The sequence below is a fragment of the Phyllobates terribilis genome, unplaced genomic scaffold, assembly GCF_046119375.1.
Source record: "Phyllobates terribilis strain yellow unplaced genomic scaffold, ASM4611937v1 Scaffold_5__5_contigs__length_657084704, whole genome shotgun sequence".
Taxonomy (NCBI): domain Eukaryota; kingdom Metazoa; phylum Chordata; class Amphibia; order Anura; family Dendrobatidae; genus Phyllobates; species Phyllobates terribilis.
The window spans coordinates 77,918,634-77,942,999 of NW_027362765.1; the positions used below are offsets into that span (position 1 = coordinate 77,918,634).

The window sequence follows — 24,366 nt, forward strand, 5'->3', positions numbered from 1 at the left end:
GAAAACCTGAATAGGAAATCTAGCGCCTTCCAAAAAATGACGCCAGTGTTCAAACGCAAGTTTAATAGCCAGCAACTCCCGATTTCCAAAATCATAATTCAGTTCGGTTTCCGAAATTTTTTTCGAAAAGAAGGCACAAGGTTGTACTCCACCCTTGTTCTCCTGAGACAAAACTGCTCCGACCACCACCGATGAAGCATCGACCTCGACCAAAAAAGGTTTGGTCTCATCAGGCTGTATAAGGATAGGGGCAGAACTGAACCTGTTATGTTCTGCTACCAGAGCTAAGGAAAGAGAGGAGATCTGTCCCTACAATAGAACTCAGCTTAATCCCTACGATGTAACAGGGGACCTGATCCTGCGATCAGACCTGCTAAAGTCCTAAGCTAGTCTGTACGGAGACCTATAGATGTGGGGAAGGAATCCCTACAAGTACTAAGGACTGGGAGGAAAATGGGACACCTCCTAACAGAAATAGTAGCAGACAGACAAACAAACAAAATAAATAGAACACTGAGGTCCGTAGACCAAGCAAACTAACAGAGTTAGATACAGAGCACAGGCTAGCTAGAAAGTAGTTATACAATGAAGTCCAGCAAAGCCAGAAGGGCGGAGCAGGATTAAATAGGCCAACAAGGTCATGTGACCAGCAAAGGAAAAAACCTAAGAACAAGGTTCTAACAGTACCCCCCCTTCTAAGAGGATCCTCCGGATCCCCTAGGACCAGGCTTATCAGGAAATCTCCTGTGAAACGCTCTGATAAGTCTGGACGCGGAAACATCTGACCTCACCCAAGAGTTATCCTCGGGTCCGAAACCTTTCCAGGCCACAAGATACTGCAAACTACCTCTATACCGTCTAGAGTTAAGGATGCGAGAAATTTCATATTCCCCGTCCTCCACCACCAGAGGAACAGAGGCAGAGGCGTCACCATCCGACACAACAGCTTTTTTTAACAGAGAGACATGAAATACCGGATTAATTCTCCAGGAGGTAGGAACCTCCAACCTAACAGCAGATTGGTTGACAACCTGAAGCACCTTAAAGGGCCCTACAAACTTGGGACCCAATTTCTTAGAAGGAATCCTCAACCGCAGATTCCTAGAGGACAACCATACCATGTCACCAACAGCGAACAAAACCTCCTGTCGTTTCCTATCAAAGTAGTCTTTAGATTTTCTGTTGGCCTCCTGAAGATTACCACGCACATCCGTCCAAACTCTCTCCAAATCACCGGAAAAATTCTCCTCCTCAGGCACGGCAGATCCCAACTTGGAGAACGACCCAAACGACGGATGTCTCCCAGAACAGCAAAAAAAAGGCGAACAACTAGCAGAAGAAGATGTATGATTGTTCAGAGCAAATTCAGCAAGTGGCAGAAACTCAGACCACCCCTCTTGATTGTCTGCCACAAAACAACGCAAGAACTGCTCAACATCCTGGTTTTTCCTTTCTGTCTGGCCATTAGATTCAGGATGATATCCGGACGAGAACGATAAATGAACTCCCAACCTGTCACAAAAGGCACGCCAAAAAAAAAACACGAACTGAGGACCCCTATCAGAAACAATGTCAGTAGGAACGCCATGAAGTCTGACAATTTCCTTGACAAAGGCCTTAGCGAGAGTTTTAGCGCAGGGCAGTTTGACGAAGGGAACCAAGTGACACATCTTGCTAAAACGGTCCACGACCACCCAGATGACAGTAAAACCCTCAGAGGGGGGAAGGTCAGTTATAAAGTCCATAGCCAAATGTGTCCAAGGAGCACTGGGAACCTCCAAAGGACAAAGCAACCCCGCAGCAGGAGTATGTGAGGACTTAGATCTAGCACATATAGTACATTGACGCACCCACTTAATGACTTCCTTCTGCCATCCAGGCCACCAAAAACTGCGACCCACCAGTCTCTTGGTCTCAGAGATTCCGGGATGACCTGCCAACCGAGATTCGTGACACTCAACAAACAAATCTCTCCTAAAGGTCCCAGGCACAAACAACCTCCCATGAGGAGTGTTAGATGGGGCATTCTCCTGTGCTTTAAGAATCTCATCTTCCAAAACGGAGTCCAAAGCAGCTATCACAACACCTTCTTGTAAAATGTTCTCCTCTTTCTCAGCACCGACTATGGGAGAAAAACTGCGAGACAAGGCATCCGCCTTAACATTCTTAGTACCAGGGATGTAAGTAACGGAGAAATTAAACCGTGAGAAAAACAGTGCCCACCTAGCCTGACGGGCATTCAGGCGCTTGGCAGCATCAAGATATATCAGATTTTTATGATCCGTAAGAACCTGAACGGGAAATTCCGCACCTTCCAAGAAGTGGTGCCAGTGTTCAAATGCGAGTTTAATAGCAAATAATTCCCGATTACCAATATCGTAATTCAGTTCAGTCTCCGAAAAATTTTTTGAAAAAAAGGCACAGGGATGTAATCCATCCCCGTTATCCTGAGACAATACTGCGCCAACCCCCACAGAGGAAGCATCAACCTCAACCAAAAACGGCTTAGTCACATCAGGCTGCATAAGGATGGGAGCAGAGGTGAACCTCTCCTTGAGATACACAAAAGCTTCAATAGCCTCAGAAGACCACTGAACCGCATCAGCACCTTTCCTGGTGAGATCGGTCAGAGGTTTGACAATACTAGAAAAATTTTTTATGAATTTTCTGTAATAATTGGCGAAACCTAAAAACCTCTGTATCGATTTCAAACCAATAGGCCTAGGCCATTCCTGTACAGCTTGAACTTTAACCGGGTCCATCTCAAAACCTTCGCTGGAGATAATGTAACCCAAAAAACTAATTCTCTGTACAGCGAACTCACATTTCTCCAGCTTAGCAAAAAGCGAATTGTCCATTAACAACTGTAATACCTCAAGTACGCTCCGCCAATGAGACTCCAGATCCGGCGAATAAATCAAAATGTCATCCAAATACACAACTACATTTTTGCCGATCAAAGGTCTAAGGATGTCATTAATAAGATTCTGAAAAAATGCAGGAGCATTAGTAAGACCAAAAGGCATAACCAGATTCTCAAAATGACCCACAGGAGTGTTAAAAGCAGTCTTCCATTCGTCACCCTCCTTCATGCGCAACAGATTGTATGCCCCCTTAAGGTCAATTTTAGAGAACCACTTGGCCCCCATTAACTGGTTAAATAAATCAGGAATCAATGGCAGTGGGTAAGGATTGCGTACAGTAATTTTGTTAATCTCACGAAAATCCAGACAAGGACGTAAACCGCCGTCCTTTTTTTTTACAAAAAAAAATCCAACCGCCACAGGAGACTTAGAAGGCCTAATGTGACCGGCGGCCAAACTTGTCTGTATGTATTCCTCCAAAGCCTTCCTCTCAGGAATAGTAAGGTTAAATAAACGACTTTTAGGAAGAGTCGCTCCAGGGACAAATTCAATAGAACAATCATAGTCTCTATGGGGAGGCAAAACCTGCGATTCCTTCTCAGAAAAAACTCTCCAAAAATCCTGAATAGGAACAGGCAATTCTCCCCTATCCAAAGCTGCAATACGCCCGTTACAACACTTGTCATAACATTTATGGCTCCAGGATTTAATTTCACTGGTAGACCAATCCAGTACAGGATTGTGAAATTTTAACCAGGGCAATCCCAATATTACTGGAGAAGGCAAGTTATTCAAAACTACCAAATCCAATTTCTCATGGTGAACACCATTAATAGTGAGAGGAAATTCACAGACCTTGAGAGTAATATTCTTCAAAGGGGAACCATCCACAGAAACCACAGCAATGGGGGATGATAAAGGTTCGGGTTTTAAATTGAGTCTTTCCAAGAATCCCCCATCAATTACATTCAGAGTAGACCCACAATCGACAAACACCCGAAATTCCATTAATTTTTCCTGAGCAATCGTGGAAGCAGCTAAAAATACACCCTTGGAATTTAAACAGGCAATACGGGCATGACTGACCATTTTTTTTTCTTTCTTCATACGAAGCTCACAGCCTTTAATCAAATGACCAGATTTTCCGCAATAGAAACACAAGCCTTCAAAAAATCTACGGTCTTTTTCTTGAGAGCGAGGTGCCACCGATCCAATCTCCATCGGTTCACCACTGTTAGTACACACATTCTCATAACCAGAAACTGACATAGCAGAGGATTTGCTCTCATTAACCCTTGCACGCAGTCTCCTATCCACCCGTATAGCTAATTGCATAGCCTGTTGCAAATCTTCAGGTGTAGGATAAGCAATTAGCAGGTCTTTAACCCTTTCATTGAGCCCAGCAAGAAATAGACTTTTCAGAGCAGAATCGTTCCACCCTGTTTGAGTAGACCATCGACGGAAATGAGTACAATATTTTTCCACATTACCTGATCCCTGTCTCAAACGTCTTAACTCAGTCTCAGCTGATGCGACACGGTCAGGATCATCATATAATAGCCCCAAAGCAGAAAAAAAACTATCCACTGATCTGAAGCATGTATCACTAGGTTGCAAAGAAAAGGCCCACTCCTGAGGCTATTTGCGCAAAAGTGACATTATGAACCCTATGCGCTGGGATTCATCCCCAGAGGACTTGGGTCTCAAACGAAAATACAATAAGCAAGCATTTTTAAATGAAAAAAATTCTCGGTGTTCACCAAAAAATAAATCCGGCAAACATACTTTAGGCTCCAAGAAATGTGCTCCAGGACAGTTACTCACATGCTGACGGAGCTCGGCCACCTCCAGAGACAGTCCCTGCAGGCGATGAGCCAAATCCTGAACCGACACCATGATGGAACAGAAAAATCTTTCCTTAGAGAATTTGCAGGCTGGACTTACTGTTATGTTCTGCTACCAGAGCTAAGGAAAGAGAGGAGATCTGTCCCTACGATAGAACTCAGCTTAATCCCTACGATGTAACAGGGGACCTGATCCTGCGATCAGACCTGCTAAAGTCCTAAGCTAGTCTGTACGGAGACCTATAGATGTGGGGAAGGAATCCCTACAAGTACTAAGGATTGGGAGGAAAATGGGACACCTCCTAACAGAAATAGTAGCAGACAGACAAACAAAATAAATAGAACACTGAGGTCCGTAGACCAAGCAAACTAACAGAGTTAGATACAGAGCACAGGCTAGCTAGAAAGTAGTTATACAATGAAGTCCAGCAAAGCCAGAAGGGCGGAGCAGGATTAAATAGGCCAACAAGGTCATGTGACTAGCAAAGGAAAAAACCTAAGAACAAGGTTCTAACAGAACCTTTCTTTGAGATACTCAAACGTTTCAATGTCTTCAGTAGTCCACTGGGTCGTATTCGCACCTTTCCTGGTGAGATCGGTTAGAGGTTTAACAATTACAGAAAAATTCTTAATGAATTTCCTGTAATAATTGGCAAAACCCAAAAACCTCTGTATAGATTTCAAACCAATAGGCCTAGGCCATTCCTGCACAGCCTGAACCTTCACAGGGTCCATCTCAAAGCCCTCGCTGGAGACAATGTAGCCCAAAAAACTAATTTTCTGCACAGCGAACTCACATTTCTCCAGCTTAGCAAAGAGTGAATTATCACTCAATAACTGCAAAACTTCACGTACACTCTGCCAATGGGACTCTAAATCTGGTGAATAAATCAAAATGTCATCCAAATACCCAACCACATTCTTACCAATCAAAGGTCTCAGGATGTCATTAATAAGGTTCTGAAAAAATGCAGGTGCATTGGTAAGACCGAAGGGCATCACCAGATTCTCAAAATGACCTACCGGAGTGTTAAAAGCAGTTTTCCATTCATCACCCTCCTTCACACGTAACAAATTGTATGCCCCTCAGAGATCAATTTTTGAGAACCACTTGGCCCCCACTAACTGGTTAAACAAGTCAGGAATTAACGGCAATGGGTAGGAATTGCGTACGGTAATCGTATTAATTTCACGAAAATCCAGACATGGACGTAAACCGCCGTCCTTTTTTTAACCAAGAAGAATCTGACTGCCACAGGCGACTTAGAAGGTCTAATGTGACCAGCAGCCAGGCTAGTCTGTATGTATTCCTCCAAGGCCTTTCTTTCAGGGATAGTCAGATTAAACAAGCGACTTTTGGGAAGAGTAGCACCTGGAACAAACTCAATGGCGCAATCATAATCCCTATGAGGAGGTAAAACTTGCGACTCCTCCTCCGAAAAAACCCTCCAAAAATCTTGAATAGGTACTGGTAATTCCCCTTTTTCCACAGCCGCAATGCGACCATTACAACATTTATCATAGCACTTTGGACTCCAAGACTTAATCACATTAGTAGACCAGTCCAGCAAAGGATTGTCCAGTCTTAACCAAGGCAATCCTAGAACAACTGGAGAGGGCAAATTATCTAATACAACCAAGTCCAAAATTTCTTGGTGAACACCATTGATAGTGAGAGGAAATGCAGCAGTCTTGTGAGTAATACATTTCAAAGGAGTGTTATCAATTGCAACCACAGAAATAGGAGATGACAAAGGTTTGGTTTTCAATTTAAGTTTTTCCAAAAACCCTTTATCAATCACATTAAGTGTTGAACCACAATCCACAAATACCTGAAATTCAATCAAATCTCCCTGCAGAGTAGTACACCCAGAAAGGAACACTCCTGCAGAGCGTAAACAAGCTGTACGGGCGTAACTGACCTTTTTTATTTCTTTACTTAAACGACGGTCACAATACTTAACCCTAGAACGCATACCTGGGGCCTCGCAGGCCCGCCCTGTTAATTGTTTTCTATTTTCTGTAAGATTACTTTAGTTAGAATTTTGAAACTCTAGGTATTCCTCAGGTATATAGTTGTTTGTCATTTTTGTTTGAGTTATTCCTTGTTATTTGCACACGGGCCTAAAAGGCCCCAGGTATGTGAAAAAGTAGATTTTTATGGTCATGCGTTCTAAGATTAATCAAATGATCAGCTTTACCACAATAAAGACACAAACCTTCAGCGAATCTCCGATCTCTTTCTTGAGAGCGGAGTGACATCGCCCCAACCTCTATTGGTTCTCCGCTGTTAGAGCAGATTTGACCCTGGACCTTATTCTCCTGTCCACACGAACAGCTAACTGCATAGCTTCCTGCAGAGTCTCAGGTGCAGGGAATGCAATTAGCAAATCCTTAACCCTTTCACTCAGACCAGCAAGAAATAAACTTTTCAGCGCCAAATCATTCCACTTAACTTCTGAAGCCCATCTCCTGAAGTGTGTGCAATAAATTTCAACATCATCTGACCCCTGATTCAAACGTCTAAGTTCTGATTCAGCAGATGAGATTCGATCAGGATCGTTATACAATAGCCCATAGCAGAAAAAAATTCCTCAACAGAACTTAAACACGGATCATTAGGTTGGAGAGAAAAGGCCCACCCCTGTGGTTCTTTGCACAAAAGTGACATAATAAAACCAATGCGCTGTGATTCATTCCCAGAGGATCTTGGTCTCACATGAAAATATAACAAACAAGCATTTTTAAAGGAAAAAAAATCTTGCTGTTTACCATAAAAAATATCATGCAGTCCTACCTTGGGTTCGACAAAATGCGCTCCAGGACAGCTACTCACGTGTTGCTGAAGCTCGGCCACCTCCAGAGACAATCCCTGCAGGCGTTGAGCCAACTCCAGAATGGAAACCATACTGATCCCCGAATTTCTTTCCTTTTAGTTTTTTTTTTTGGACTGGACTTACTGTTATGATCTGCAACATAAACTAAGGAAAGAATGGGAAAAGCTGTCCCTACAGTAAGACTAAGCTGAATCCCTACGATGTAGCGGGCAGCCTGTTCCTTGTGAACAGATCCGCCTTCGTCCTCAGCTAGTCTGAACGGAGACCTATAGAATAAAGGGAGGGTCCCTAAAAGAACTAAGGACTGGGACAAAAATGGGACACCTCCTAACAGAAGTTGTTGCAGAGCAAAAAGAAAAACTGACATAAGTACTAGAGGTCCCAGAGGACCAAGCAAACTAGACAGAGATAGGCACCGAAGCACCTGGCTAGAGAGACAGGCAAAAAACACTGAAGTCCAGCAAAGCCAGAAAGGCGGAGCTGGAATATATAGGCAGCTGGTCACGTGACCGCAAAACACAAAATAGCAAAAACTTACAGGAGGGTTCTAACAATGACATCCATTTACTTTAACATGAGACTGCATGTAAGACCTCCCGTGGTGACAGCTCCACTGTGTCCACTCTTTCCATCTACATGAGGGGTCCCTTGGCTGAAAGAACAATGGTCCAAGGCCCCTGAGATAAGGTCACTGAATGGAATGGATACCTGAGATTGAACTGATGAGCAAACAAATCACAAACAAAACACAGCAAGCAAATTTCTAACAAAATACAAAAATAAGATCGATGAAAATGGGTGCTCAGTGCTGGAAAAGTATTTAGTAAGTGGCCAGGTCCTCACACAGAGTCTGTTGTTTTTCTTAGAATCTACTGCACCAACTGGTAAATTGTTTGACATGTGGTAATATAATTTATACAAAAAACAGTGATTACTCTGGTTAGCCACATTGGGCTGCTATTATTTTGAACACTACTGTACAATAAAAATTACAGACCTCTCCATCCTTTGTAGGTGGGAAAACTTGCAAAATCGTCAGTGTATCAAATACATATTTTCCCCACTGTACCTGCTTTCTTCCTAGTCACTTCAGTGAGTTTAATTGACTTAGCTTCATGTTTTTTCAAACCATGTCCATTACTCCACATGGTGGTTTTCCATTTTATATTTAGTCTCCTCAGATATAGCATTCATCTTTATTGTCCTATTCCTTAAGACAGGTTCTCTCTAGGATCCATCTACACTGTGTGCAGAATTATTAGGCAAGTTGTATTTTAGAGGATTATTTTTATTATTGATCAACAACTATGTTCTCAATCAACCCAAAAGACTCATAAATATCCAAGCTTAATATTTTTGGAAGTTGGAGTGGTTTTTTTTTAGATTTGGGTATCTTAGGAGGATATTTGTTTATGCAGGTAACTAGTACTGTGCAGAATTATTAGGCAACTTAATAAAAAACAAATATAATCCCATCTCACTTGTTTATTTTCACCAGGTAAACCAATATAAGTGCACAAAATTTAGAAATAAAATGTTTCTGACATGCAAAAACAAAAAAAATTAGTGATCAATATAGCCACCTTTCTTTATGATGACACTCAGCAGCCTTCCATCCATAGATTCTGTCAGTTGCTTGATCTGCTTTCGATCAACATTGCGTGCAGCAGCCACCACAGCCTCCCAGACACTGTTCCGAGAGGTGTACTGTTTCCCTCCCTGTAGATCTCACATTTTATGATGGACCACAGGTTCTCTATGGGGTTAAGATCAGGTGAACAAGGGGCCCATGTCATTATTTTTTCTTCTTTTAGACCCTTACTGGCCAGCCACGCTGTGGAATAGTTGGATGCATGTGATGGAGCATTGTCCTGCAAGAAAATCATGTTTTTCTTGAACGATACCGACTTCTTCCTGTACCACTGATGAAGAAGTTGTCTTCCAGAAACTGGCAGTAGGTCTCGGAGTTGAGCTTCACTCCATCCTCAACCCGAAAAGGTCCCACAAGTTCATCTTTGATGATACCAGCCCATACTAGTTCCCCACCTCCACCTTGCTGGCGTCTGAGTCGGAGTGGAGCTCTCTGCCCTTTACTGATCCAGCCTCTGGCCCATCAAGAGTCACTCTCATTTCATCAGTCCATAAAACCTTTGAAAAATCAGTCTTAAGATATTTCTTGGTCCATTCTTGACGTTTTATCTTATGTTTCTTGTTCAAAGGTGGTCGTTTTTCAGCCTTCCTTACCTTGGTCATGTCCCTGAATATCGCACACCTTGTGCTTTTTGATACTCCAGTAACGTTGCAGCTCTGAAATATGGCAAAACTGGTGGCAAATGGCATCCTGGCAGCTTCACGCTTGATTTTCCTCAATTCATGGACAGTTATTTTGCACATTTTTTGGCCAACACGGTTCTTGCTACCCTGTTGGCTATTTGCCATGAAACGCTTGATTGTTCGGTGATCACGATTCAAAAGTTTGGAAATTTCAAGACTGCTGCATCCCTCTGCAAGACATCTCACAATTTTGGACTTTTTGGAGCCCGTCAAATCTCTCTTCTGACCCATTTTGCCAAAGGAAAGGAAGTTGCCTAATAATTAAGCACACCTTATATAGGGTGTTGATGTCATTAGTCAACACCCCTCCTCATTACAGAGATGCACATCACCTGATTTACTTAATTGGTAGTTGGCTCTCAAGCCTATGCAGCTTGTAGTAGGACAACATGTATAAAAAGTATCAAAGTGATCAAAATATGCATTTGCCTAATAATTCTGCACACAGTATATACATACACTTACCTCTTATATCACCCCACATGTTCTTACAAATCTTCACTTTTGCATGTCACTTATTTCTTAGTATTTAGGTTTGTGGTTCTTATTATTGTGCACAATTAAAGTCAGGTTCTATTTACATTTTTAAAACAAGTGGGGTTTTCATGTCACACAGTTTATAGACACATTTTGCATATTTCAGCTCCTTTTTGGGGCATATATCCACACTGTAGTTATACACATACCCATCCCACATTTATATCTCACTCAGTCGTGACATTCCCACATACAGTTCACACACAGCAATTATTCTCACCTCCTACATTTCAGTTTTCTCATTTATTTCTACTGGTATTCACAGATTCTGAAGAGCTTCAGTTGATCAATCATCATTGCACATTTATCATTGTTTTATGAATCATACATCACTTAAAGGGAATCTGTTACCCCCCCCCCCTGGGCAATATCAGACCTGTACTATGGGCATACAGGGTATAGAAATGTAAATCTATACTTACCTGTATGGCCCATAGTAGAGGTCTGCTTGCAGAGAAATCTGGTTTTATAAACTGTGTTTTCCAGAGGCTTGGCGTCCGGGGGACGGAACGCAAACCCCTCCTATCTGCTTACTATTCCCCTAAATCTCTGCCTCTGTGCTAAATTACCACATTCCCCCCCCCCCCCCCCTTGCACATCACAGGGCCCCGTGACGTGCCCTGCTCTGCCTCCCCTCCCGCGCATGAGCAAAGTGCCGCTCTCGTGGAGCGTGCTTTGTTTCCCTCCGGTCCCATTTGGCTGCGTACTGCCAGCGGAGAGGAAGTTTCAGTGACTCACTGTCACTTGCGCAATACAAGGCTGTGGCGCAGTACACAGCCAAACGGAGCCTGAGGGAAGCAAAGTCCGTGGCGCTTTGTGCATGTGTGGGAGGGGAGGCAGAGCAGGGCACATCACATGGCCTGTCACAGGGCCCTGTGATGTGCAGGGGAGTGGGGAATATGGTAATTTAACACAGAGGCAGCAATTTAGAGGAATAGTAAGCAGATAGGAGGGGTTTGCTTTGCCCCTCTGGAAAACAGACTTTATAAAACCAGATTTCTCTGCAATCAGGCCTCTGCTATGGGCCATACAAGTAAGTATAGATTTACTTTTCTATAACCTGTATTCCCCTAGTAGAGGTCTCATATCTCCCAGGGGGTGACAGATTCCCTTTAAGTATATTTATTCACAGGTACTATAATAAGGACAGACAGTTATATACAGCTTTTCAATTATTCCAACTAGTTTAGTTTATTATCAATATCTTGTCTTATCGCAACACATCACACACACGGCTCCGCTGCGCACACACCGTACACACACGGCTCTGCTCCGCACACACCGTACACACACGGCTCCGCTCCGCACACACGGCTCTGCTCCGTACACATCACACACACGGCTCCGCTCCGCACACACCGTACACACACGGCTCCGCTCCGCACACACCGTACACACGGCTCCGCTCCGCACACATCATACACACACGGCTCTGCTCCGTACACATCACACACACGGCTCCGCTCCGCACACACCGTACACACACGGCTCCGCTCCGCACACACCGTACACACATGCGACTCTGCTCCATACACATCATACACATGCGGGTCCGTACAGATCATACACACACGTCTCCGCTCCGTACACGTTCTACACACACGGCTCTGCTCCGTACACCTCGTACACACACGGCTCCGCTCCGTACACATCGTACACACACAGCTCTGCTACATCCACACTGTAAACCCCTCTTGACCTCACATAAACTTTTCCTCATCCATCCAGCACCATGACAACCAGCACAGCAGAGTCCTGCAGACACTGAGGCCCCTGATCATGTGACCCCTGACTCCTCCCCTCCTGTGACCTCATCACAGGTCCTGTGCGCACAGAGCAGCCATATATCCAGTGTGCGGCTCTGCAGGTGGAGGTATGTGGAGATTCCCCATTACTATTAACCCCCTCAGTGCTGGTGACCTCTCTACTCTCCTTCCCATATAACTTACTGATGGAGGTTTCTTCTCTTTCTCTGGAGCCAGAGCTTCTGTTATCTCCCATAGACGATGAATAGAGAGAAGCGCACACGTCTCCTGGGGAAACCTCTCTGCTTTTCTATATATATATCACTTGTTTCTTCAGGTGACATTTATAATTGCGGCTGTTATAATTAATGACTCCTGTAAATCCCCCTCATGGCCGCTCCCCGGACCCTCCAGTGTCATCGCTCTTTGTATATCTGCCGGTCTCCTCTATATTTCTGGAGTCCCTGTGACCTGAGCGGCTCTTGTAGTGATAATCTCCACCGCCCCCCATGTAGACGGCGTTCAGGCCGCTCTCCATCTTTTATGACACATATCCCGATCTTAGCGTCTCCATCGTCTTTGACTTCTGTGACATAGAGAAGCTGAGTTCCAGTCCATATAAAATACAACATGTACACTTTACATGTCCTCATGTTTTCACTCATTGTCTCTAGTGATTGTAATATTACATGGGATCTTTATGATGTTACATCGTCATCTTCTCCCCATTCAGGTCCCTACAATATCGGATCCTCTCAGTGGAGATCTTCTATATAAGAGAAGTTTCCTGACTGACCATCAAGGATGGATAGGGACAGGGACAAGATGGCGGAGAGGATATTACACCTCACCCTAGAGATCCTCTTCCGGCTCACTGGAGAGGTGAGAGATTCTGATGACGTCACATTACATCATTCTTATCTATGGGAATAACAGATGGACAGAACTGGAGAGGTGAGGACTCTGGAAATGTCTGTAGTGAGATTTATTGATGTGTCTCTCCATAACCAGGATTACACAGTAGTGAAGAAGACTTCTAGTGAGCACTGTCAGGACCCTGTGCCTGAGGGATGGGGAAGACCCCTGAGCCCAATCACAGGGCCTCCACCTCATCCCCTGATACATGAGGACATCAATGACCAGAAGATCCTAGAACTTGCTTACAAGATGATTGAGCTGCTGACTGGAGAGGTGACACTGCTGGGAATGCTGGGGACATTATACAGTAACGCTGTGAAGGGATCAGGGGGATGACGGTATCATTGTATGTCTCAGGTTCCTATAAGGTGTCAGGATGTCACCATCTATTTCTCCATGGAGGAGTGGGAGTATTTAGAAGGACACAAAGATCTGTACAAGGACACCATGATGGAGATTCCTCAGCCCTTCACATCACCAGGTAATAGACAGGACTAAATACACACAACCTATAATTATCTGTATGTAAAGAATGAATTCAGTCCCTGTATGTGTTTCCTCCAGTTCTTTCTAGTAAGAGGACAACACCAGAGAGATGTCCCCGTCCTCCTCTTCTACAGGACTGTAAACAAGAAGATCCCGACATTCCTCAGGATTATCAGGTAGATGATGAGAAAATGTCATGAAATCTTATAGAAAGATTGATTACAGTTCCATGTAAAAAGTAATACTTTAATGAACAAGGTTAAAATGGAAATTCCATGAAGATCCCGGAGAAGTTGTAGCAGAATACAGCTACCAGCTGGGATCTTCATGGAATTTCCATTTTAACTTTGTTCATTAAAGTATTACTTTTTACGTGGAGCTAGAATCAATCTCTTTCTATTGGATACTTTCTTTTTATTGGATACGTTCCATTTGGTCAGGACGGACTTCCATTGAATGGCCAATTTATTAAAGAAACCAGCCCTTTAATGATTGGAGGCTGAGCTTTTCTGTATGGAAAATAGACCTGTAACTAGAGTTGACCAAAAAAAAATTGTTCACCTCAGTATTTTGTGGCAGTCAGACCAAGGCAGTGCTAACTTCCTCAGCTAGCAATTGAATGCTGTCATCCTGGGCTCCTTTTGCAATCACTAGACCCTTTTTGTGAGGTAAAACTAGCTGATCAGAGTACATCAGACATCTAATTTACAAGTGCTTCTCACTAAATTAGAATATCATCAAAAAGTTAATTTATTTCAATTCTTCAATACAAAAAGTGAAAGTCATGTGTTATATAGAGTCATTACAAACAGAGTGATCTATTTCAAGTATTTATTTCTGTTAATGTTGATGATTATGGCTTACAGCCAATGAAAACACCAAAAGTCATTATCTCAGTAAATTAGAATACTTTATAACAACAGCTTGAAAAATGTTTTTAAAATCCGAAATGTATGTTCAGTAAATACACTCAGTACTTGGTCGGGGCTCCTTTTGCATCAATTACTGCATCAAGGCGGCGTGGCATGGAGGCGATCAACCTGTGGCATCGCTGAGGTGTTATGGTAGCCCAGGTTGCTTTGATAGCAGCCTTCAGCTTGTCTGCATTGTTGGGTCTGGTATCTCTCATCTTCCTCTTGACAATACCCAATAGATTCTCTATGGGGTTAAGGTCAGGTGAGTTTGCTGGCCAATCAAGCACAGTGATACTGTTGTTTTTAAACCAGGTATTGGTACTTTTGGCAGTGTGGACAGGTGTCAAGTTCTGCTGGAGCATGAAATTTCCATCTCCAAAAAGCTTGTCGGCAGAGGGAAGCATGAAGTGCTCTAAAATTTCCTGGTAGATGGCTGCACTGACTTTGGTCTTGATAAAACACAGTGGACCTACACCAGTAGATGACATGGCTCCCCAAACCATCACTGATTGTGGAAACTTCACACTAGACCTAAAGCAGCTTGGATTCCGTGCCTCTCCACTCTTCCTCCAGACTTTGGGACCTTGATTTCCAAATGAAATGCAAAATGTACTTTCATCTGAAAACAACACCTTGGACCACTGAGCATCAGTCCAGGTCTTTTTCTACTTGGCCCAGGTAAGACGCTTCTGGCGTTGTCTGTTGGTCTTAAATGGCTTAACACAAGGAATGCGACACTTGTAGCCCATATCCTGGATACGTCTGTATGTGGTGGCTCTTGAAGCAATGACTCCAGCAGCAGTCCACTCCTTGTGAATCTCCCCCAAATTTTTGAATGGCCTTTTCTTAACAATTCTTTCAAGGCTGCGTTTATCCCGGTTGCTTGTGCACCTTTTTCTACTACACTTTATCCTTCCACTCAACTTTCCATTAATATGCTTGGATACAGCACTCTGTGAACAGCCAGCATCTTTAGCAATGACCTTTTGTGGCTTACTCTCCTTGTGGAGTGTGTCAATGACTGCATTCTGGACATCTGTCAAGTCAGCAGTCTTCCCCATGATTGTGGAGCCTACTGAAACAGACTAAGGGACATTTTTAAATGCTTAGGAAGCAGGTGTTTTTTGTTAATTATTCTAATTTACTGAGATGATGAGTTTTGTGTTTTCATTGGCTGTAAGCCATAATCATCAACATTAACAGAAATAAATACTTGAAATAGATCACTCTGTAATGACTCTATATAATATGTAAGTTTAACTTTTTGTATTGAAGAACTGAAATAAATTAACTTTTTGATGATATTCTAATTTAGTGAGAAGCACTTGTAAATTAGATGTCTGATGTACTCTGATCAGCTAGTTTTACCTCACAAAACCGGTCTAGTGATGATTGCAAAAGGAGCCCAGGATGACAGCATTCAATTGCTAGCTGAGGAAGCTAGCACTGCCTTGGTCTGACTGCCACAAAGTACTGAGGTGAACAATTTTTTTTTTGGTCAACTCTAGTTACAGGTCTATTTTCCATACAGAAAAGCTCTGCTCTCAATATTTATTCTAAACAATTTCAACACCTAGTCAAACCTGTGACTTTAGGAAATGCTTAAGTTTTGAAGGTTTACAAAGGTCAAATGTGCTAATAGATGGGCGTCTCTAAGACTATTCAGATTTTGTGGTATACTAGCCTGATGAAGAGACCAAGGTAGTCTCGAAAGCTTGCAATTTGTTACCATCTTTTCAGTTAGCCATTAAAAGGTATCAACCACTGAGGACTCTCAAATCTAAATATTTTTCTAATAATGTGGCGATTCAATGTATATTTTTACCTGGTGGAGATGACTGGATAAAGCTGACCATAAACATTAGATGTTGTCTTCTCACTTTTTTCTGGTTATGGAGACTGCTGGTTAGAATTAGGAGCTGACAGGTTGGGTTTATATAGGAGACCTACAGCTGTGATATGTCATTTTTGATGGTCATGCTAATTAAATTTTTTTCTGTTTTGAAATTATTTTTTGCGATTCTCCATCTGTTTGTATCTTTTACAATTTTTGTTTTTAGGGTGAAGATCTGAACCATATTAATATTATAGAGACATATGTGAGTGATGATGAGTGGTGTAAAGAGGAGGTTCCTACATACGGTTATCCAGGTGAGTAGGAACCACTAAATGCAGAGAAGTCACAAATTCTACTTAGACACTGAGGTGTTTTTTTTAAATGTACTATGCAAAAATGTTGGATTGTGCATTATACCAGCAGACAAATCAAATTTGATGTGGAAGTTTTGATTAGGTGAACTGAAATGGAGCTTTTTTTCAAACCCCAAAAAAGTACTCAGTCGCCTGTGGACCACAGTCTCTAGGTCTTGGATTGAAGTAACTTCTTTAAACCTTTCGCGCCAGAGCCTGTTTTCGGCAGGCCAATTTTTTCAACACTGACCAGTGTCAGCTTATGTGGTGATAACTCTGGAACGCTTCAACGGATCCCAATGATGCTGAGAATGTTTTTTCGTGACATATTGTACTTCTTGATAGTGGTAAAATTTCTTCGATACGATTTGCATTTATTTGTGAAAAACTCAGAAATTTGGTGACAGTTTTGCAATTTTCAAACTTTTCATTTTTATACTCTTAAATCAGAGAGATATGTCACACAAAATAGTTAATAAATAACATTTCCCACATGTCTACTTTACATCAGTACAATTTTTGAAACATAATTTTTTTTTGTTAGGGTTAAAAGTTGACCAGCGATTTCTCATTTTTGCAACACAATTTTCAAAACCATTTTTTTAGGGACCACATAACATTTGAAGTGACTTTGAGGGGTCTATATGACAGAAAATACCCAAAAGTGACACCATTCTAAAAACTGTACCCCTCAAAATGCTCAAAACCACATGCAAGAAGTTTATTAACGCTTCAGATGCTTTACAGGAATTAATAGAATGTGGAAGGAAAAAATGAAAGTTTTACTTTTTCCCACAAAAATGTTAATTTAGCCCCAAATTTTTCATTTTGACAAGGGTATCAGGAGAAAATGCACCATAATATTTGTTGTGCGATTTCTCCTGAGTACGCCGATACCCGATATGTAGTGGTAAACTTCTATTTGGGCGCACGGCAGGGCTCGGAAGGGAAGGAGCACCATTTGAGTCTTGGAATGCGAAATGGGCTGGAATCGATAGCGGACGCCATGTCGCATTTGGAGGGCCCCTGATGTGCCTAAACAGTGGAAACACTTTACAAGTGAAAGTTTTACTTTTTCCCACAAAATGTTCTTTTAGCCCTACTTTTTTATTTTCACAAGTGTAGCAAGAAAAAATGAACCCAAAAATTTGTTGTGCAATTTCTCCTAAGTACACAACCATACGCCATATGTGGAGAAAAACTACGGTTTGGGCGCACGGCAGGGCTTGGAAGGGAAGGAGTGCTGTTTTGGCTGGAATAGGTTGCCGACACAATGTCACATTTGAAGAGCCCCTGACATGCCAAAACAGCAGAAACCCTCAGAACTGACCCCATTTTGTAAACTACACCTCTCAAGGAATTCATCTAGGGGAGTAGTGAATATTTTTAACCCCCAGGCAATTCACAAACTTGTATAACATTGGGCTGAGTAAATGAAATATTACTATTTTTCCACTAAAATGTTGCTTTGACCCTTCTCCTGAGTACATCAATACCCAATAAGTGGTCAAAAACTACTTTTGAGGCACAGTGCAAAGATCAGAAGGAAAGGAGTCCCTTATTGGAGTTCAGATTTTACTGTTATTGTTTGCTGGTGTCATGTCAAACTGGGAGAGCCCATGATGGCGCAGTAGCCATTATGCAATAGCTGCGCCATCATGTAGCTGCGCAGTAGCAGCTATCGCTTGACCATAGTTGCTACTGCGAAAGCGCCGCTATGAGCGCCATGTTGCTGGAGGATAAAGAAATTTGCCTGCAGCAATATGGCCCCCGTATCCCGCGCTTGTGCAGTAGCGTTTCTCGGTTGCCGAGAGATGCTACTGCACATGCGCGGTGCCATATTGCTGCAGGCAAATTCTTTTTCCTCCAGCAAAATGGCGCCCTCGCGTGCGCGGTAGCATCTCTCGGCAAACAAAAGATGCTACTGCGCATGCGCGGACGGCCGCCGCCATTTTGGGGCATGCAAATTTCAGTTTGTCACAGAAATTTCAAAGTCAGTATTTTAAAACAGTAGGCAGCTCACTGAAAACACCGTAGTAGAAAAATCGCTGCACTGCTGGACACTGGTACTTGAGTAGGGGCTGAACCCGTACTATGCTTATAGAGTAACCTCGGCACTCAAAAGTTCATTAAAGCCAGATTTTAATGCAGTCCACAAATTAACAAATAAACATTTCGGTCAAACAGACCTTCATCAGTAAACCAACTGCTTGTGGGAGCTAAAGCATAGATGCAGAGGAAGAGGACTCAGTGTCTCAGATGGCATGGATCTTTAGAAATAAGATTTAGAAATAAAGATTATAAAAGAACCACTGGATCAATTTCATCAACAAAGGTATCATTTTACTCAGTTTAATGGCGCCCACCTGACAGTGTATGTGTTTTACTAAGCACAATCCTGCTGACAGGTGCACTTTAAAGATGTGCAAAGATAGATAGATATGGGGTAAATAAATAGATGATAAATAGATAATAGATATCCATGAGATATATAATTAGTGCCTTGCAGGTGTAGCTTACTGTACATGTATTAACCTAATAAATAAATAAAATGATGTGAGACCCCCTTCATTTTTGGAAACCAGAAAAGGTAAAGCAGACAGCTGAGAGTTGATATTATCAGGCTGGAAGGTCCATGGTTATTGGGCCATTCCCAGCACGCAGCCACCCCAGAAGTGGCGCACCACATGAGATGCTCCAACTCTTCTGCTTCGCCTTCGTTCTTCCTGATTGCCCTGGTGCGGTGGCAATCGGGGTAATGGTAGTTGGAGTTGATGTCAATTGTCCAAAAACACAGCTGACATCAAGCCCTGGTGTTAGTAATGGACAGGTGTCTATCAGACACCCCCATTACTAACCCAGTATAAACAGGAAAAAACACAGACAAAAATACTTTTTTTAAAAAAACACTCCACCACTCTTTCCCTGATTCACCAATTTATTAAATAAAAAATCCCACGCAAGTCCGACGTAGTTCAGGATATCCGACTTAGTTCACAAATGGAAACCTGTCCTTCGTTCATCAATTTATCATAAAAAAAAGTTCCCACGCAGGTCTGACGTAATCCAGTGCTTCCCACAACATTCCCCAAATCCGTGATCCAAAGCTTATGGAGGCTCCATAGGCTTTAACAGCAGCCACTCCCTACTGTCAGATTTTTCTCATGGACCCATTGACTTTCATTGCAAATTTTTAACCGACACTCAACATGTCTCCCGTCATTTTGTATGGACCACTTGGTCCACGAAAAGTCAGGCGCGTGAACAACCCCATAGACTATACTAGATACAAGTTTTCTCCGTGAAAAACATGGATAGAACTTAGAACTTATACATGAAAAATGGAAGCCAAAGTGAGCCCTGAGGGCCAGGAGTGAACTCATCAGAGATGATAACCAATAGTGTTCTAGTGGTGATAGAAAATCAGTTATCACATTGCTTTTTTTATAAAATTTTTAGAACATAAAATATATTTATATTATTTCTACACTTTTATAAATCATAACGCTTGCTTGTTATGAGTCGCTGTGAGACTTGAGCCGGTGGGTGCTATATCCTGCTGGTGAAGCAGAGCTGCATACGAAGAAGAAAGGAGGAGTGCAGTACATCCATCCAGTAGGATAAAAGTCCTTTTATTCAAATACCATTAAAATCGAGTGGATCTGTAGAAAACATTAAAACCCTGATACATTTCCGGTGAAACTACCCTTATTCATAGTATTGCTAATAATATGACCTAATGGCTGTTTCGCCAGAAACACGTCAGGTTTTTAATGTTTTCTATGGATCCATTTGATTTTAATGGAATTTGAATAAAAGGATTTTCATGCTACTTGATGAATGTGCTGCACTCCTCCTTTCATCTTCACGTCATTTGAGTTGTGGACCAAACTTATCCATTATAAAAGGACAATACATAGATGCCATTCATGTATCATCCCTGTTCTGTTCATTTTTACTAATTAATGAATAAGAGAAGCTTTTACATTTTTTTTTTTGTATGAGAAAAACGGTTGACACACTGTTTAAAACCTATGTATTGATTATACACTGATGGAAAACAGTCCTTTTTTGTGTACGAGATAAATAACTAATGTCTGAATGGTGCCTTAGTCAGTTGATTTTTACTACAATTTGTATAAAAATGTTCAATTATAACTACAGTTGGTCAAAAATATTCACCACGGCCCTGTGAACCTCCCTCTACCTGCTGGCATTCCTGGCTCTTCATTTCTAGATTTGTCCTGGCACAATCTCATCTTTGTGACGCAGTGCAGGCACAACTTCTCGCTGAGCCAATTAGTCAATTGAAGAGCCAGGGATGCTGGAAAATAGGGTGAGGTTTGCAGGGCAGTGGTCTAGTGGCCATGGACTATCAACCAGGTTGCAGGCTAAAGTCCTGCAAATGTTTTCAACCAACGCTAATAATAATATAATTTCAATGAAAGGTTAACAACATAAATGTAATAAAATCAGCTTTATTCTTGGCAGATGACTGTACCAGGAGCTCGGAGGGACATTTAATATCTTCATATTTTAAAGCGGATGATCATGATCACACATCAGCTACATATGGAGAGCATGCCATTATCTTAGAGGAACCTTCATCCATTCACAGTAAAGATTTATCATCTGATTCTTTTGAAAAGTTCCCATCTTTTGATTCATCGCAGACTGTTAAGCAAAGTAAGAATGACAGAAGAAATGATGACCATCAAAGAGATCACACAGAGGAGAAGCCCTTTTTATGTCTAGAATGTGGAAAATGTTTTACGCACAAGTTAGATTTTCTTAAACATCAGAACAATCACTCAACAAAGAAGATTTTTTCATGCCCAGATTGCCAGATATGTTTTACAGATATATCACATCTTGTTACACATCGGAGAATTCACCTAGAGGAGAACCTATATTTATGTTCAGAATGTGGGAAATGTTTTCCACAGAAATCAGATCTTGTTAGCCATCAGAGAAGTCACACAGGGGAGAAGCCATTTTCATGTCCAGAATGTGGGAAATGTTTTTCAGCTAACTCAAAACTTGTTAGACATCAGATAATTCATACTGGTGAGAAGCCATTTATATGTCCAGAATGTGGGAAATGTTTTACAGATAAATCAGTTCTTGTTAGACATCAAAAAATTCATACAGGGGAGAAACCATTTTTATGTCCAGAATGTGGAAAATATTTTACCCACAAATCAAATTTCCTTAAACATCAGAGAATTCACACAGGGGAGAAGCCATTTTTATGTTCGGAATGTGGGAAATGTTTTACCCAGCAATCAAATTTTTTTAAGCATCAGAAAACTCACTCAAAAAAGAAACAATTTTCATGTCCAGATTGTCAGATATGTTTTACAGATATATCACATCTTGTTACACATCAGAGAATTCACCTAGAGGAGAAGCGATTTTTATGTTCAGAATGTGGGAAATGTTTTACACAAAAATCAGATCTTGTTAGCCATCAGAGAAGTCACACAGGGGAGAAGCCATTTTCATGTCCAGAATGTAGGACATGTTTTCCACAGAAATCAGATCTTCTTGAACATCAGAGAACTCACGCAAGGAAAAGGCCACTTTCATGTCCAGAATGTGGGAAATGTTTTACAGCTCACTCAAAACTGGTTAGACATCAGATAATTCATACTGGGGAGAAGCCGTATTCATGTGCAGAATGTACGAAATGTTTTACAGATAAATCAGTTCTTGTTAGACATAAAAAAATTCATACAGGGGAGAAACCATTTTTTTGTCCAGAATGTGGAAAATATTTTACCCACAAATCAAATTTTCTTAAACATCAGAGAATTCACACAGGGGAGAAGCTAGATTCAGATCTGGAATGTAGGAAATGTTTTACAGATAAATCGTCTCTTCTTCGACATCAAACAAATCAGAAAGCGGAGCAGTCATTTTATGTACAGAACGTGGAAAATATTTTATACACAAATCAAATTTTCTTCAACATGAGATAATTCACATTGGGAAGAAGCCATTTTTATGTTCACAATATGAGTAATGTTATACAAATCAATGTTGGACAATACAGAATTCATACAGGGGAGAAGCCATTTCCACGGATTTATGATAGGGTCATGTCAAATGGGCATGAGCCTCAAATATGCTTTCACCCAGACTAAATTGTGTTTCTGGAACAGAATGATAATTAGTATCATTCTGTTGCGGAAGCATACCTTGGGTCGAGAGAAAAGATATCTGTCCATTCAACGAGGCATCAACATGTTCACATCCTTGCTTACCATGGACCTGCGTGTCCTTTCCTTTTTTTTTAATTATGTTGTAAATATAAAAATAAACAGCTATGAATTATTAAAAAAAACAAATATACAATAAAATAAGTGGTTACATAAAAAAAACAGCAGTCATATTATTACAGCCAGGGAGAACATATACATAGAATAGAAAAATATAGGACGCTTTACCTAGCTAAGACATCAGAACTGCTTATCAGAGATCCAAGCCATGAGCAAACATCAGAAGAGTGTTGGTATCAGGTCCACAAAACTTCAGGCTGAGATGAGAGAAAGAAAAACAGAACACCTATATAAAAAAGAACTCAACAAGAACAAAAATTAACTTGAGGGTCAAGGGTTTTAGCTATAGCTGGACATCCTTTATTTTGAAAGATAATTTTCTTGTATGAAATAGTGGTGTTAACCAGAATCTTACATCTGGTAATTTTTGAAGGTCGGACAGCCATCCAGTGGAGAGCAATTTTTTCCCTGGCTAAGAATAAAGTTTTCTTTGAGAAAGATACAAGTGTGATGCTGCTATTTTTCTTTATCTGACAGCCCAAATAACGCCAGCTTCGGTTCAGACAATGTAGGAATTGACAATAGTGAGAACCATAATCTAAAAACATTAATTCAAAAAGAGGCGTTTAAGACTACATCATATGCCACAAGTAGGCATTTATAGAATGGCAACTAAGGCATTCTGCAGAAAGAGGCTTTTCCATCTGGTTTAGACAAACATGAGTCAGATACTGTAGGTTTGATAGATAATATAAAGCTGGGTCAGCTTATTGGTAATCGCCAGCAAGGCCACAAGATGTGAAGAAAGAAATCACATGCTGCCAGTCCTCTGCCAACAATGCAGAATGTCTGCTCCACTGGCATCGGTGAGGTGAAAATCTTGACTGGCAAACTACTGTTTACTTATGTGGCGTGGCGGGGAGCAGTGGACAGGTGCATACAGGGCTTAGAGTGCTGGAAGATAAGCTCACACACTGTGGGGAAGACAGGCATACAGAGAGAATTGTGGCACAGGTGTGGAGAAGACTGAGAACTCAATTTCTCCATCTTCTCCATTGTCTCTGTCTGCGTAAATCGGAGGGCACTGGGATGACATCTGAGTGCAATCCAATGTTTCACACGCATTCACAGACTTGAATGGGTGTGCTTGATCCGATCATCGGATGCACTTGCAGCATTCTGCGATTGTTTTCTCATTGGCATGAGATGAGAAGCGCTAGTCGGCACTGCCCCATAGTATAACATTGTTCTGAGTGCTATCTGGGTAGCTCTTGTCCATGTTATTCGCTCATGTGAGCAAGCTCTAAGGGTCAGGTCTGCGCAGATCAAGTTCACACTGCGTCCTCAGGACCCCGTTACTTATTACATTTGATTTCTGGAACTTTGGCTTCCTCTTTTTGTAGATGGTACTTTGCC

At 41.7% G+C, this 24,366-nt stretch overlaps 1 protein-coding gene across 1 annotated transcript; it reads left to right on the top strand.

The window, feature by feature from the left end:
• Positions 1-12,221: 12,221 nt before the first annotated feature.
• On the top strand, positions 12,222-23,416 carry LOC141270881 (uncharacterized). Its single transcript, XM_073680977.1, has 7 exons — positions 12,222-12,289; positions 12,895-13,043; positions 13,173-13,352; positions 13,437-13,560; positions 13,644-13,741; positions 16,540-16,630; positions 21,161-23,416. The coding sequence occupies exons 2-7, from the start codon at positions 12,966-12,968 to the stop codon at positions 22,648-22,650; spliced, it is 2,061 nt and encodes a 686-aa protein (XP_073537078.1). The 5' UTR covers positions 12,222-12,289; positions 12,895-12,965; the 3' UTR covers positions 22,651-23,416.
• Positions 23,417-24,366: the final 950 nt, after the last annotated feature.

Coding starts and splice junctions, on each gene's coding strand:
- LOC141270881 (XM_073680977.1), top strand. CDS start 12,966: ATGGATAGGGACAGGGACAAGATGGCGGAGAGGATATTACACCTCACC. Junction 13,044..13,172: donor TCTTCCGGCTCACTGGAGAG/GTGAGAGATTCT, acceptor CTCCATAACCAG/GATTACACAGTAGTGAAGAA. Junction 13,353..13,436: donor TTGAGCTGCTGACTGGAGAG/GTGACACTGCTG, acceptor TGTATGTCTCAG/GTTCCTATAAGGTGTCAGGA.